Source organism: Aptenodytes forsteri, unplaced genomic scaffold (genome assembly GCF_000699145.1).
Source record: "Aptenodytes forsteri isolate BGI_AS27 unplaced genomic scaffold, ASM69914v1 Scaffold69, whole genome shotgun sequence".
NCBI classification, from domain to species: domain Eukaryota; kingdom Metazoa; phylum Chordata; class Aves; order Sphenisciformes; family Spheniscidae; genus Aptenodytes; species Aptenodytes forsteri.
The window spans coordinates 1735282-1750727 of NW_008795885.1; the positions used below are offsets into that span (position 1 = coordinate 1735282).

Below are 15446 nucleotides of genomic sequence, written 5' to 3' on the forward strand. Positions count from 1 at the left end.
TTTATTTATTTTCCCTCTGCAGTTCAGATGGAGAAAATGGAACAGATGAAAAAAGAAAGGCAGGAAAATCACCTACTGTGTTGCTGCAGACCCCTACCAGTGAAATGGAATATTTTGATGACCGGAGAAAAGTTGATGTTGCTAGGTAATGTCAGAAATGCTGTCAGTTTTCTTCTAGTCAGATAATCAGAATGGTTACAACCCATTCAAGAAGCTATGCTGAGTAACAAGATTTATCAGATATCCCAGTTGTGGGTTAGCTTGCACACTATGCAAGTACACAGGAATCAGAGCCACCTTCCAGGGGTTGCTCTGTTACCCACCACAGGCAGTCACAGTAGGGGGAATTTAGACTTTGGGCTAGCTTAGCTTCCCTGTTCTAGGAAAAAATACATTGTACTGTTTGGTGCCACTGCTAGTTACATCCCTTTCACGTTCAATTTGACAGGCAGTCAAACTGAGCTGCAGTTTGAGTCCTGGGCTGTTCCCAGAACACTTTTGTGCTGGAATATTGATTGTCCATGGTAAAGCTATGACAAAAGTTTTAATTTTGGACTCTGCTGTATATTGCATCAGATTATTGTAATGTCTCTGCAAAAACAGTCATTATTCCTTTGGTGGAGAACTGGAATGCATTTGAAACTCTTGTAAAAGAAAATTAAATAATACTAAAATCCCACTTGGAGGGCTTGAATACAGATTTTGCATCCCTTTCACTTTGTCAACTGAGTAGCCAATGCAGAAGTCAGCAGTCAACCTGACACTGTGGTTTTGGTCACAAGGCAGATATTTAAAAAACATCACTTAATTTCCTGAAGCATCTTTGAGGAGAAGATGTGTGAAGAAATATGTGATTACTTTTTGTTGTTGTTGTTGCAAACTCTCCTTCCAGTCTTACCTCTCACATACAGTGTAATTGACTGTGTGCTGCTGAGGGCTTAGCATAAGTTTTTTGTAATGCTCACTGTTCATTTCAGTTTGACCTGTACTTTGCATAGGCACACAAATACATGTTCACATATATTTTAGAGTTTTCTTCTGTGAGGGACCACCTGAGATATGCAGCCAGTCCCCCTGCTATCTAAATCACTCCTGCTGTACAATCTTTTGCCTAAATCCAGCTATATCTCCACTACACTTGGGGGTTCTCTTCCTCTCACCCTTACAGTTTTTATTGGAAATCCTGAACCTCTCAAGTTTAGGAAAGTAAAGACTTATTGTGCAGGATAAGGTGCAATAATGGAAACTTTTGTAGCACCTTTCTTTCCCCATTGAGTCTTTAGCACAACATGTTCTTCAGGTCATTCAGTATAGGAGTCCTGTGTTATGTTTTTCCTTCTGTTCTTCAGTCTGCATCTGAAGGCCTCTAAAAAAAGAGCTACCTTATTTTTATAGCCTGTTGATATGCTTTTGTTCTGTGCTAAATAGCTCTCGGGGATAATGTTGTTCTGTTCCTGATTTATGAAACACTGTTATTGCACCTCTGGTTTTGTTTTTCTGAACAGTCCATGCAATTAATTTCTCCTGTATGAAACAAACAAAACTTATTTTCCCAACCATCCGCAGAGACTTTCCTCTTGTTTTCTGTACTTGTTCTACTCCAGAGTTGTTGGGTTTTTGGTTGGTTTTCTTTTTCCAATATGAATCGCTATAGCTGTACAGGTACAGCTTCCTATACAACTGGCACTCACAATTCCTTTTCATCTCTAGGATTGCTGGCTATCTTAATGATTTCATTACACTACACAGTTCATAGCCATCCTCTGACTTGTAGCACTTATGTTTCTTCTCTGTTGCACTGTCCAAATGATCTCATGTTTTGTAGTGCAAGTTCATAACTTTCAGTACACTACCTTGCACTCTCAGCTACTAAGTTTTATCTTACTTTATCTTGCATTAGTAAGTAACATGCTTAGTGATAGTATTTCACATGTTGCCCAGAGACAAATGAACATGGAGCTAAGCGCTGTGATAATTCATTAAGTTGTAAAAATGTCTTGAACTTCTTTTTACTTCCTTATAACTAGTAATTTAGAATATTCCTTCTAAATTAAAAGAAGACCTTCAGTGAGGGCTGGCATGGTTTTAGAACAAGATATATTCCTCTTTATTGCTGCATAATCCTTGATGAATCAGATAGTAGTTATTAAAGGATTAATATGTTTCATGGAAAAGCACATCCTGTTGATAACTTACCAAGACTAATGAACTCAGGCCAACCTCATATGGGATGCCTTTTTAAATCTTCAGGACAAAGAGCAGCACAGATAGCCCACTTCTGACAATGGATATCAAGAGCGACTCTAAGATTGAAAGGAAAAAACGTGCCTCAAATCAGGTAGGGCAGAGGATGGACTTGTTTGTTTATACATAGTGAGAGTAAATACATATCTACCATGAGAGCCCCCTTGTTTAGCATAGTTCATGGTTGCATAAGGACATAGATTCCTTTTTCATCAGTGTGTTCGTCTGGGTAGAGCAGGATACAGACTTAATAGCCACATAGCAAAAATGAGGATTTATTGTAAAACGAGTGGGTAAAATGAGAAGGTATTGGGAGGACAGGAATTAGAAAGGGTCACTTGACTGTAAGAATATCTAATAAACTATGTGTCTCTGGGTGTGGGGCTTTTTGTTTTTTAGCTGAAGGCAAATGCGCACTTTCATAAGCTGTTTCTAGATGTTCCCATTGATGAGCCACTGAAGCAAAGTAAGTATTAACTCCCTTGTCATTGCTGGCTGTGGGTATAAGATAATGTTGTTACGCACCAACTGTGGTGATGTGCAAGAAGGACTATCTAAATTTTAAAAACCTTAAACTCCAGCTGCCTAGAGCTACAAGGCCTTCATTTGCATGTTTTTGTTGTAGTCTTGCAAAACTTAAATTGTCAGATGTTGGGCATCTTTGGGAATTGTAGCCCGCTTTGCACTTCTTAGCAGAGTAACCTAGTGCAACATTTTTTTGGTGTGGAAGCTTCCTTACTAAAGGTACTATTTAATTGAGACAGCACTGGTCAACTGACTGGCTTGAGTATTTGCTGTTGATGATGCTTGAAGATGTAAAAGCACTGGTGGAAGAAGGACTTAAAATGTTTAAAGATCCTACTGCTCTTTGTGGTAGTTATAACAAGTGAATTCTATATAGATATGTGTAACAAATGTTTCTTGAAAGGAATACAAGGAAAGCAGTTTGTGAGTGAGATATGGTTTGCTTAATGTCTGTGAAGTAAAACCAGTATTGCCTTGCGTGTGTTGTACCTCTGTTGGTCATCTAGTCCAGATAACTGCTATAGAGCTGAAAGTTTAAAGCTAAAACCTTTCATTAAGCTCTTTACATTTACATAATACAGTTACCTGAAAGCTAGTCAGAAAGTTCATAGGAAGCTAGGTGGTACTCTCTTGGAAAGGATTCTTGGCTTCTGGGAGCCAGTTGTGTGTTGTTATGCATTTCAGTCTTTGTCCTTCAGATATTTTGAGTCTAAACTTAGGCCTGTGAAATCTTCTGAGTTTGTCAGTATTAGTTAAATTTATTGAATATTTCAAGGTTTGACAATGTTTACCAAAAGGTATAAACCTAAACATATTATGGCTTTGAAAAAAGAGCAAAACAAAAGACAAACTGGTAACAATTGGCTTGGGTTGCGGTTACCTTAAAGATTATAGAGTATCTATTTGTTTCAGGTTTTACCTGTGCTCTGCAGAAAGAAATTCTCTACCAAGGAAAGTTATTCCTTTCTGAAAACTGGATTTGCTTCCATTCCAAGGTTTTTGGTAAAGACACTAAGGTTAGTAAAATCTTTATGTACAGAATAGTAATGCTATCCCTTAACAGTTTATTCATCACCAGAAGCGATGCCCGAAAGTCACTCTAGAACTGGAGCAGTTATTATTAAAGATCGAGTCTCTCTCTTAAGGACTTTCTGTCTGAAAAAAATAGGTGAAAGGAAAGGATCTGACATGCAGCCGTGAGGGCATTGCCAAGCCCTCTTGGGGTAAGTATGGAAAAGAGGAGGAGGAAGGAAGGATGAAAAGTACAAGGACTACAAGACTGCAGTTGGGGAACTGGAGGGAAGGATCAAACATATTAAGACAATTAAAGAGGAAGAACTAAAACTGGCTTCTGAGTTGAGTGGCAAAGGTCTTTGAGGGATTCTTCTAGCACTTCTTCGGTTCTGCATAAACAGAGAATGGGGAAAGAAAAACCAGTTTGCTAGGTTTCTACTTGAAACCATGAAGAGCAGAAATGGGACACCAACAGTTTGAGCCTAGTATGAAGAGCAGAAATGGGACACCAACAGTTGGGAAGATCCTAATTTACAAGATCATCATTTACTCTTTCTCGGTGCAGATATGACCTACCTAAGGCTTGGGCCCCTGTGGTGAATGATATGCATACAGATAAAAATAAAGCCTTTCCAAAAAGATTTGTGTTCTGGTTCTGTTGATTCAGAGCTTTTGGAGTGGTTTTCTTTGTTTATATAAACTCTGCTTTGTTTTTGAGCTTTTATTGGGAAACAGCTCGATTTGCTGTGAGAGTTTCTTTGGTTTCTTTCTCGAGTATATCCTTGAACAAAGTTCCTGGCTAGATCCAGACCTTTTGTCAGTGAATTGGGTGCTGAAACCAGTTTAGGAGTTGACAGTAGCTCATTTCTCTGCTGTTAACCATTTTGATGGAACACCATCCATCTTTGAAATGGCTTTTAAGAAGGTGGAATAGGTTTAAAGAATGCTTACAATTATTAACAACACATTGTTCATAGTGACCTTAGGGGTCATTGTGTTTTACTGCCTGGCCCAAGAAACTGAGTAATTGTTGATTCCTAATTAATGGGTTCTGTTAGTTATAGGCAGTACATTAATGCGGATGGTATGTATGTCGGTGAAAGCCATGTGGCACAACCAAGGAGATCAAAATTAACAAATGGTTGGATACTGTCATTCATAATTAGTAACAGCTATCTTGGCAATTAGTTTCATTAAAATTGAAGCTGCTGTACTAGCAATCTCCTGTTCATCATGAACAAATGTGACTACTTCAAATGGTGGGACAGCTTTCTAAATTCAAGCTAAGTTAAACGTATACAAAAATCTAGTAGAACTCTACCAAGTAGACTAGAAAGACCTGGAAAAAAAGATGCAGAATGATAATGATGTAGTACTGGGAAATGATCTTTGTCAACAGGGTTTTGAATGCAGGAATATATACATATTTATGTATACGATGAAAGGTGAAAACATTACAAGATAGGGTAGAGTGGACAGTATTTGTAAATGTGGCTATAGTGATAGTTCAAATTATTCAATTCTGGGTCATTGTTTTCAGAAAACATTGCAAGGAAAATGAAGAATGAAGGGGATAGGCCTGATCATTTACTTCCAGCTGTCTTCCCCTACCCCTGTAACACACTCAAAGCTTTGTTCAGTCACATACAGCATGCACAAGCTTTTAGGAATACCATCAACAAAAAAGCAGTAAAATCAGGGATATAATGAGAAATAATGTAATGGGAGGGGGAGGATGAAATCAAGCTTGACAGGAGGAGGAACCTTCTTAGCAGTCAGATACACTGACAAAGTTTCCAAGACACAAAATCTCTATTGTTTAGAACTTGTAAAACAATTTAAGCTTAGTGATAAAGTGTTTTATTGTGAGAAATAGCAGGTCTACATGTTCTAATAAATTTTTCAACATGAATTCTTCTACCTGCAGAATTTTTTTTATTAAAAGCTTTGGTGGAGGGAATAGCTATGCAAGTCAGGAGATTTGAATCTGCAGTGTAAACACTGTGCATATTCGAAAACAAAAGATTGCTTCTGCAGGATTGAATAGGCTTTGAAAGACATCATTGTCTTTCCAGGTAGTTCTGTTTTGGCTATATATATTGGCCTTGAGTCTTTCCTGGAGCTAAGCATTATCTTTACGCATTTTAGCTGCTTTCCAAGTTGCCTGCAGGTAAACCTTGTTTCCTGAAATAAGTATTACTCCAGATAGAAATAAAGTACTTTGCAGTGATTTTACCATTTTAATGTAATGCTGGGGTAACAGTGCAGTAACCAAGTACTTAATCCCACTTAAGTACACTTTAGTCTTGATTACAGTAATGTTATCCATCAAAATAGCATGCAGTAGAATGCCATTAACATCTCTGATTTAAGGTTCTTCGAGGTGAACTGAACCAATTAGAAAACTTCTAAGCTGCTTTTTTTATCATTACTATTAGCAGGATTTCTGCTGAAAAATCTTCTAGTTTGGTTTTGTTTTGCTTTGTTGTTTGTTTGGTTTTGGTTGGTTGGTTTTTTTTTTTTTAAAGTGATGCAGACTGTTCTGACTACCTGAGGATTCTGGGTTTTTCCCATCAAACACATCGTAGCTGGTCCCTTCTCCCCACTCCCCAAAAAAGCTGTTTTGAAAAGTGTTGCAAAAACTTTGTTGAACAATACAACATCCAGTTTAAGAAGAAAAGGTATAGTCAAGGGCCTGTTTGATTACCCCTTTTCAAAAGATATGGCTTCTGAAGCAGGACAAATAGAGCTGGCATGTTAAAAAAAAACAGTAGAACAAATGATGACCAGATTTTAGATGCAGGCCTGGAACTAAGAATAATTAAAATTGTATGCTTTGGGTTGGGTTGGGTTGCTTTGGTTTTTTCCTGCTAGCACACTTTTTTTCAATGAAACTTAAGTACCGACTAAAGAGAGAGTTTCTAGCCCTTAGATGACAAGCAGATACTTGACTAGCCATGCTTAAACAGTGGCTGGCAATCTTGCTCCCAGGCTAATGTACACAAATACATTTTTTGTTACCTGAAACAATTTTGCATTTCATGACTTTGCGTTGCTGTTCTGAACAAAAGTTAACAAGGTTTTATGAAACTGTGCACAGAGTAACTTCATTCTCCTTCTGCACTGACGTGTTTTTTAATTCAGTGCTGTGATCACTCATTGAACAATCTTGGTACACTTTTAATCTTGCTTCCAAATTTCTCAGGTAGTTGTGACAGTGTGTGCCAAAGGAATTTTTAACAGGAGCTGTATCCTAATCATGTGTATCCAGGATTATTATATTTGCCTAACTCGCTAAGCTCTAGGCTTTTCAACTGAAAGTCAAACCACGTATTTGGTCCTTTGTAATATGGGGTTTACAAAAAGAGCCCATACAGAATATCTGAAGTGAAATACTCTGAAACTTAGTAGGCATTAAGCTAATGGGGTTGGATGTAAACACGAAGCAGGAAGGAAAATTGAGAACTTTTCACTGTAAACGTAGACAGTCTGGATGGCAGACACAGGAATCAGTTTAAGTCAGTCAGTGGGTGTGTGGGTATTGGACCTTTCAACATTACTGAAGGACAAGCTGTTTACTCAGCTGCTTGTTGCAGGCTAAAGGATCTGTAAGTGGTGAGAAGACTTTTATGTTCATTCTTCAACAAGCCTCTCTTGTCTGATGTGTTTGGAAATGTTTTGTTTCTAAACGAAGAAGCCTAGCTTTAAGACTGGTTTGTCCTGCAGATCTGCAGTGAACTAAGCCTGTAGTCTTGTAAGGGTCAGAAGGGATCAGGAAAGGAAGACCCAAACAAAAGCCTGGATTGGCATCTGATAAATATAGAAGTAAAAATAGTTAAGAAATAGTAATAATCTGAAACCATACCTGTTCCATATGAAATATTAGTAATCAGGGACGTAGTGGAGAAATCTTTAATTGAAGAGTGGTGAAGGTCTGGCTTATCACAGTTGGTAGGCTGGCTCCTTGTGAAAGAGCATGCAGATTCGTATGCGCGTATTGAGACTCTAACACTACATTGATCTTGTTTCAGATTAGTATACCTGTGCTCTCAGTGACACTTTTGAAGAAAACTAAAACTGCCCTTCTTGTGCCAAATGCTCTGATCATAGCAACAGTCACAGATAGGGTAAGTACTGGTAGAGGGCAAAGCTATTGCACTCTGCTTGCTTTCTTTGTCTTTTTTTTTTTTTTTTTTTACTTTTTTTTCCCTCGCTATTTATTGGCAGTAATATGAGTGATTCTTGAAAGTGCCAAGTGGCCATTTAAACAGCTATAGGAATTGGTCACATGTGGGCAGTTATACTTACGACCCTGGAGGATCTGGTTTCTTAGGGGATGATTCTAGCTTCTTCTGCCTCCTCTCTTGTGACAGGCAAGGACCGTTTTTATCCCTGTCTTTTTTTTTTTTTTTGTTTGGATCTGCAGTAAACAAAGCTATTAGAACTTGGTGAGAAAATAAGAAACGGAATCTCTGGTTGCCACCGGCTCTCTATAATCTATCATTCCCCATTCTCCAAGACTGCTGTGTAGTAGCACTGGGGGAACTGAAACAGCTGGGTCAGGAAGTGCATGCACAGAGGGTTACCTGCTTTGTTGGCAGCTCTGACAGCATTCTTTCATTTACTTGGGTCTCTTACCTGACCAGCAATACCTTAGATGCACAAAATACAGTTGCTTACAGTGATACTCAGGAGTAGTAATTGCATCAATCAGTAGAAAATGGGATTATCCTACGAGCAGCTTTAGAACCAGCCCATTTTCATTGCACAAATATTTTGTGGATGCAGGAGACCGTACAAAAAATGAGTTGTGGTTCGTTGGGTTTTTTTAAAGGGGTATGTAAAACACAGTATGCAAAGTCTTTTTAAAAAAAAGGCCAGGTCTGGACTACGTTCTGGTTCCTGCAGCAGAACATGGTAACTTTTATGTCCCTGTTCTGTGTTCCTTGTGATTAACCGCAGGTCATAGGCTTAGAAGGAGTGGAGATTTTTCCTGCGATGTGAAAGTTCTTGAAAATAGTTACTTGATCAGCAAAACCACCTATCAGTTTTATTTAGATAAAAGGAAGCTTGTACTGTATGCCTTTTCTCAAACAGTTTTGGAACTTTTGTTTTTCAGTACATGTTTGTCTCCTTACTCTCCAGAGATACCACCTACAAGATATTAAAATCTATCTGTAGGCATCTTGAGGTAAGTACTAACGGGAGTGAAGATGGTACGTAGCTTTGTGTTCATTATTACTGCTTTCCTGCTTTTAAATGCTAGGTTTCTGAGTGTGTTCCTTGTTAACACTGCTTCTTTTTTCAGGATACAACCATGGGCAACAGTCCAAATCCCTCTTCTGCAGAAAACAGCTTCACATCTGATCGTCCTACAACTCTGCCCTTGGTAAATGGCTTAGATGTTTGTTCTTTTGTTGCATTGCACCTTTCGTTGCAAGTACTACTTACAATGCCTGAAGAAAGGAAACTGAAGGAAGTCATGACATCTGTTTCTAAAACTTCCATGAGATGTTTAACATTACAAAGCAGTAGGAATGATTGGCATAGGCGTAATTTGATCTGATCACATGCAGTATATATACATGCATATGCTTTGGATATATTCCAAGGTCTGTATGCTCTACGTATCTCTCTTTAGCAGTCAGGTTTCACAGCGCTCTGTACTGACTTAAAGTTGCTTCTTCCTCTGCCATAAACAGTTTTTGAAGTGTTTCTAGTTGCAATCCTTCCTCTGTGAGGCAGTTCAGACATCTGAAATAGCTGTGTAGCCACGTGTGATGACCAGTCTAATTCTAGTAATGCCTGTCCTGGACTTCCCAGTTTGTCTAACTTAACAGTCTCTTTCTTTTGCACACAGACTTAATCTCTGCTTAAATGAAGGCAGGGGATGAGGCTTGAATTCTGGTCATCATGTGGGGCTTATTTTGCTAACTTGATCTCAACATTTTGATATCAGAGATTGTTCCTGGTTAAACAGTTTTAAATCTGTAATTGTTGGTTCAGTTTCTAGAGGGAGGTCAGAGGAAATAAGGTCGTTTAGATTTAGAACAGTGCTGAGCTTTCTTGTGACTCTCTCTCCCCATCAGGATTTCAATGAAGACTATTCTGATCTGGATGGAATAGTGCAGCAGCGGAGACAAGAGATGGAGGAGTCCAGCAGCACAGGGTCACAGACCCCAGAGCTGGAATGCTTCCAAGGTGAGTGGGATCGTGGGGCCCCAAGAAAATGAGAATGGCTTAGCTCTCAGTTTTGCTTCTGTAATCCCCTTCAGATGTGGAATCTACATTCTCCACAGTTCTGGAGAATTACATGGTTTTTAAGGTCTTCCTCAAGGCCACAATAGCTGCATTTCCATTATTGTATCCCTTTGCAATCCAGACATAGGCAATGCCTTGGTCAGCAGTGGATCTGATTTGTCACTACTGCCTCCAGCTGCTTGTCCATGTACTATCTGCTCCCCACATCCCCATCAGTTATGCTAGCAGAGATGCAATGTAGGAGATGTTCCTCCTTTAAAAAAAAAAAGAAACAATCAAACAAAAACCGCTATTCCAATGGTCATCAAAAAAGTTATTTTTGACATGTGTTTTTGTGGTTTTGTTTTTTTAAACCTTCATTTTATTCTTTGCAGTTATTAAGACACTTGAAGATACTGCCCAAAGTTGTTCTTTCTTAACACTACTGTTTGTAGTCTCATATGCCTCAAGTTCTTCACCTAATTAGCAGGAATGGTGTGTAGAAACTCACTTCACCTAATAGCAGGAATGGTGTGTAGAAACTCACTGCATATAAGTTAACAAGTACAGCAGAACTTGTTTTATGTAACACATGCTGAATGTTATTAGCAAAACCTAGGGTATTATTCTGCTGTACAATTAATATATATTAACATATTAATGTGTTGTTATGCTATTATTACTCCAGGTTCCATCTTGACTATAAAAGAATTTGTCTAATAAGAAGCTCTTACCATTACTTTTAAATGAAATACTATTTTCTTAATAGCAGTTTTCTGTCACGTTAGTTTTAATTAAGTCTTCTTTTTTCCTGTGTGTCTTTTGTTCAGTGGTATGATTTGGGGCTATTTGCTTTCATTGGTCTTTGGTATTTACTGTGTGTGTATTTTTAATTGTTTGGTGGTGTTTGTGAAGCAGTAACTAAATTGTGGTGTCATCACTTGCCACATGAATGCTTCTGAATAATGATTTAACTTGCTGTCTTACTTCCTTACAGCTAATAACTACTTCAAACCTTTCCGTTTTCCTTTTCCACAACTAAAAAACCAATATCCAATTAAAGAATCACCCTAGAAAAAGCAATTGAGGAGTGGGGGAAACACACCTGTCATTCATGATTCTGTTTCTTGTGCATCACTAGAGGCGGTCCAGGGTGTGCAAGTGAAGCATGAACAGAACTGAGTGTGACTGGATTTTTCTGTCCCATCTATTTCAAGACATTGTCTGCATTTAAAAAACAGTCAGGAAAGGGAGCTATAATCTCCTTTATGAAGTGACAATGCAATATCTCCATTTGATGTTGCTATTAAAGTCATTTGGAATCATTACTCTAGCATATGCAGTCCTTTTGAGAGATGACTTCTGTGTCTGTATAATCTTCTGACTGGAAATTCAGTGATAACCTTCAAAGTTTGCACAGATTGTCATCTTTCAAAGGATCTGGAAATATAAATGCAGCACACATCATCCTCTTCCAGTCCAGGTGCTTCTTTATATTTTGTGATCATGTGGAATTACTATGCAAAATGTTTTAAGGCTACTAAACCAACTGCTGCTTTCTATCCAAGTCCAGAAATGCACCTTTTAAAATCCTCCTCTACTCCTTGACTAACGTAAGCTACTGACAGCTTCCTTTGACTTCATATTTCAGCTTTATTAAAAATCTTGCTTTTCACAGATTATCATGTTGTTGAGACACAGACTCACTTGAAAGTTTCCAAGACTGAGGCAAAGTCTGTCCGTTCAGATGCACACAGTAAACGTGGACCTGACGGAAAAGCCCAAAACAGTCCTCGAAATGGTATGGAGTCAAGGGCAGATCTTCAGCTGGAGTTAGTTGAGATAAGTTTGCATAGTTATGTCAGTTCACATAATTTGGAAGATCTCTTTCTTGTTTATCCCTCTGTTTCTATTATCTGTTGCATGCTTCAAAATACCATTTGTGTGCCGTGGTCTGCTTTGATTAAAGTAACACTTGATTCTTTTTCTCGCAGGCAATTCTGAAGCCTTCAGGTTCTTCCACAAAGTGAAGTCCCAGAAGCTTTTATCTCTGAACCATGTACTTATATTTTACGCAGTTCTGTAAGTTAGCAATTAATTCCAAGATTGTCAAAATACTAGGATTTTCTTACATTTACGTAGATTAATATAATCTAAGCTTCACTTGAAAAAAGGAAATTATGGGGAATTGTGGCCTTTATACTTTTCAGAAGTAGAAGTGGTGGGGCAGGCTTACTTAATAGGCCTTTTACTTTTAAAAGCAAAGGGTCTTGTGGTTCAGGAAATGTTAAAAGCATTTAGCTACTTGAAGTTCATTTTACATGTCACTTAGCAAAGCCATACTCAAGGCTGAGATTTTCAGAACTGTCTGAATGCTACTGATGGGTATCCCTGAGGTGTTTCTAAGAATGATACCTTTATTATTCAACATGTACAAGTAACAATTTAAATGGCTTTTAACATTAAATTTGTTAGGTACCTCTAAAGTTTCCATTAACTGATGTACCTTATTTTTCTCTTTTACAGTGTTTGTGTATTAATATTTTCTACCTTCTATATGAGATATAAAATCAGTGTCCTGGAGGAACGTCTTATTTCCATCACATCCTTTGATTCACATATTAAGGAGTAAGATACACTCTGTAAAATTCTGGGGTTTTAAAATCTTTTTCCAGTATCTGTCATGCTCATCTATTTTCTTCAGAAACCACTGTGAAACTGCAGTGCCCTTGTGATACTTTAGTGTCCTGTAGTTCTTGTATCTGTACCTGCCTCATCTCACAGATTTCTGTTTAAGACTTCTAGTACAAATGTGATATATCATGGTCTAATACTGCCTTGAGAATGTTTCAGGTAGCTGTGAGTAACTTAAGTGTAAACTGCTGAAGTGAGCAGTTCCTTTTCAGAGCAATGATTCTGTGGAAAAGGTATAACTTCTGTCTTCGGTCTTAATGTCATTTGATTAGCCTAAGATGACAAGAAGGTTCTTCATAATCTTTGGGCTAATACATCTGACTCACTTTTAGAATGTTTTCTAAAGCTTTGGCCTGCCTATATCCGCTTTATAAACTGATACCCTGTCTTGCTACAATAAAATAAATTAAAAAAAAACCCAAACAAAAAAAAAAAACCAACAAAAAAACCCACCAAAAAAACCCCCACACCACAAAACCAAACCAAACCAAAAAAAATCCAAACACACCAAGAGGAGGTTCTTTATGTATTTGAAGAGGAAATAGGGAAGGGGACAATAGTGCCATCCTGTAGCTAGAGTCATGGATGTCATCTGCTGCTGCATTACTTTTTTTTTTTTTTAATCTCCATGTTGCATGGATAGGAAATACGCAAATGTCAGATGAAGAGGCAGTGCAGGGGCATACACCACAGCACTATGCCACTGTAAGTTGTATCAGCTTCCTGTTCCTCTCTTAGGACAGAAGACAGTTAACTGGATACTGCTGAGAATACTAATCAGTTTATTCAAGATTAAATTTTGCATTAACTCTTCTCTCCTTCTTATAACTGATTTTTTTTCTGGGCTGCTCTGAAAAATATGGCTTAAAAGTCATTTATAAATCTTACTGCAAAACCTGCAGCTACATGCAGCGTGAGTGGGAATGCTAACAGCTTGAGAAGCACCACCTGAAAAACAGAGGGGGAGAATAAAATTCAAGCCAGAGCTGTATGCAGGCTGAGTGGAACACTCTGCAAAGTGTTTCAAGCCTGTAGCAAGTTCTTGAGTAAGGGTGCTTCTTAAGTCAGCTTTCTTTGATGACCCATCCATGACGAACAGGTCACTCTGACAACGCACTTGTGGTCGTACTGATCCAGCTGCTCTCAGCTGTCTTTGGTGGAAGGCACTAGGACTTGCATGTGTGTGCCAGAAGACAGAGCTAGGTTCTTGATAAAAAAGGAATAGGGAGGAAATAGTTCTTTATCTTAAACAGACTTGCATTTATATTTTACCAATAATGCAAGGAGAGGGATAAACCTACCTCCAACAGTAGGCAATGTCAAAAGCCATTTTCCCACTTTTGGCACATTTTGATTAGCAGGACGCCATGTCCCTCTTCTGAAGCACTCTTATACAAGAAAGTCCTGTTTTCTGTTGCTCTGATCCCAAACAGTACAAGATACAGGATGATCTAATGTACACTTCTACAGTGTCAAGGGGTTGGGCTTTTTGATTTCCTGCAAGTCGCAGGACATGGAACTTATGCAACTTTTCAACTTATTTCCAGTGAAAATGGCTGTAAAGTTTTCCATCCAAACTTCTGGAGAATGAGACCACATAAAGAATGTAGTCAAGAGTGCAAAAGTGACTTGGGCCTTTGTTTCTGTAAACAAGTACAGTTCACAATACCACCATTGTATTCCCATCTACATGTATCTCTCAGTCCTGTTTTCCTCTTTTTCACTTCTGTCACACTTACTTCTTCATTCTGTTTGACAGACATCCAGTGCGCCAAGGTTTGGGATCTCATCTGCAAATTAATGCTGATGCCCTTTGTGATGAGTTAACTGCTAATCTTATAAAATTGGAAAAGGTAACTTCCTATTGATATAATGCAAATGCTGATACACTAATCAGTTTCTTGCTGACTTTTTATGGTCTGTGCCATAGTGCCAAGATTTACCCCCAGATTTGATACCAGAAGCTGGCATGTTTTGCTAGACAAAGGACAATTTTTTGGACTACAAATTAGCCCATGTACAAGCATTGGTATGTGTAAATGTTTTGCCTTGACCTGAGGCTTACAACCAGGAATACTAATAAACTGGACACTTCAGCGGTGATTATTGCATGTAATCAACTCAATTTTTTTTGGTTTTTTTTGTTCGTCAAGGCTAAGGATTCTGAACTTAACCTTTATTACTATTTGATGAAATTTTCTGTCTGGGACTTTTGTTTGAGTTTTTGGGGTTTTGATTAAGAAAAATGATGCTGGCTTTCATATGTAGTCAGCCTCTTCATATGAAGTGGCTGGAATCTGCCAGTTTCACTTTAGTAACACAAATGCTGCTACACCAGTTGTGTAATTCCGTATGCCTGACCTTTACTTTTTACCATTCTCTAATTGCAAAACTAAATGCACTTGCTGACTTAAATTGGAAACCTATGCAAAACAAGAGTGGGTGTGCAGACCTTATTTCCACTTTAGGTGTTGTGGTGGGCTAACCTTGGCCAGCAGTCAGATGCCCACCCAGGCACTCTCCCACTCCCCCTTCCTAGCAGGGCAGGGGGAGAAAATAGGATAAGAAAGCTCGTGGGTCAAGATAAAGGCAGGGAGATTGCTTACCAGTTACCATCGCAGGCAAAACAGACTCTACTTCAGGAAAATCAATTTAATATAGTGCCAATTAAAATAGATTTGAGTAGTGAGAACAAGGACAAATGACAGAACAATACCTTTCCTCCCCCC

General features: G+C 38.4%; 1 protein-coding gene across 1 annotated transcript in view; it reads left to right on the forward strand.

Annotated features, from left to right (window-relative positions):
* Positions 1-15446, forward strand: part of GRAMD3 (GRAM domain containing 3) — a 44823-nt gene that overhangs the window by 26118 nt on the left and 3259 nt on the right. The window contains exons 2-13 of the mRNA XM_009284163.1: positions 23-145; positions 2251-2338; positions 2644-2710; positions 3682-3785; positions 7815-7910; positions 8903-8974; positions 9092-9172; positions 9873-9984; positions 11702-11824; positions 12018-12105; positions 12550-12651; positions 14477-14570. Of these exons, the coding sequence (XP_009282438.1) occupies positions 23-145; positions 2251-2338; positions 2644-2710; positions 3682-3785; positions 7815-7910; positions 8903-8974; positions 9092-9172; positions 9873-9984; positions 11702-11824; positions 12018-12105; positions 12550-12651; positions 14477-14570 (1150 nt within the window). The remainder of the gene's footprint in view (positions 1-22; positions 146-2250; positions 2339-2643; positions 2711-3681; positions 3786-7814; positions 7911-8902; positions 8975-9091; positions 9173-9872; positions 9985-11701; positions 11825-12017; positions 12106-12549; positions 12652-14476; positions 14571-15446) is intronic.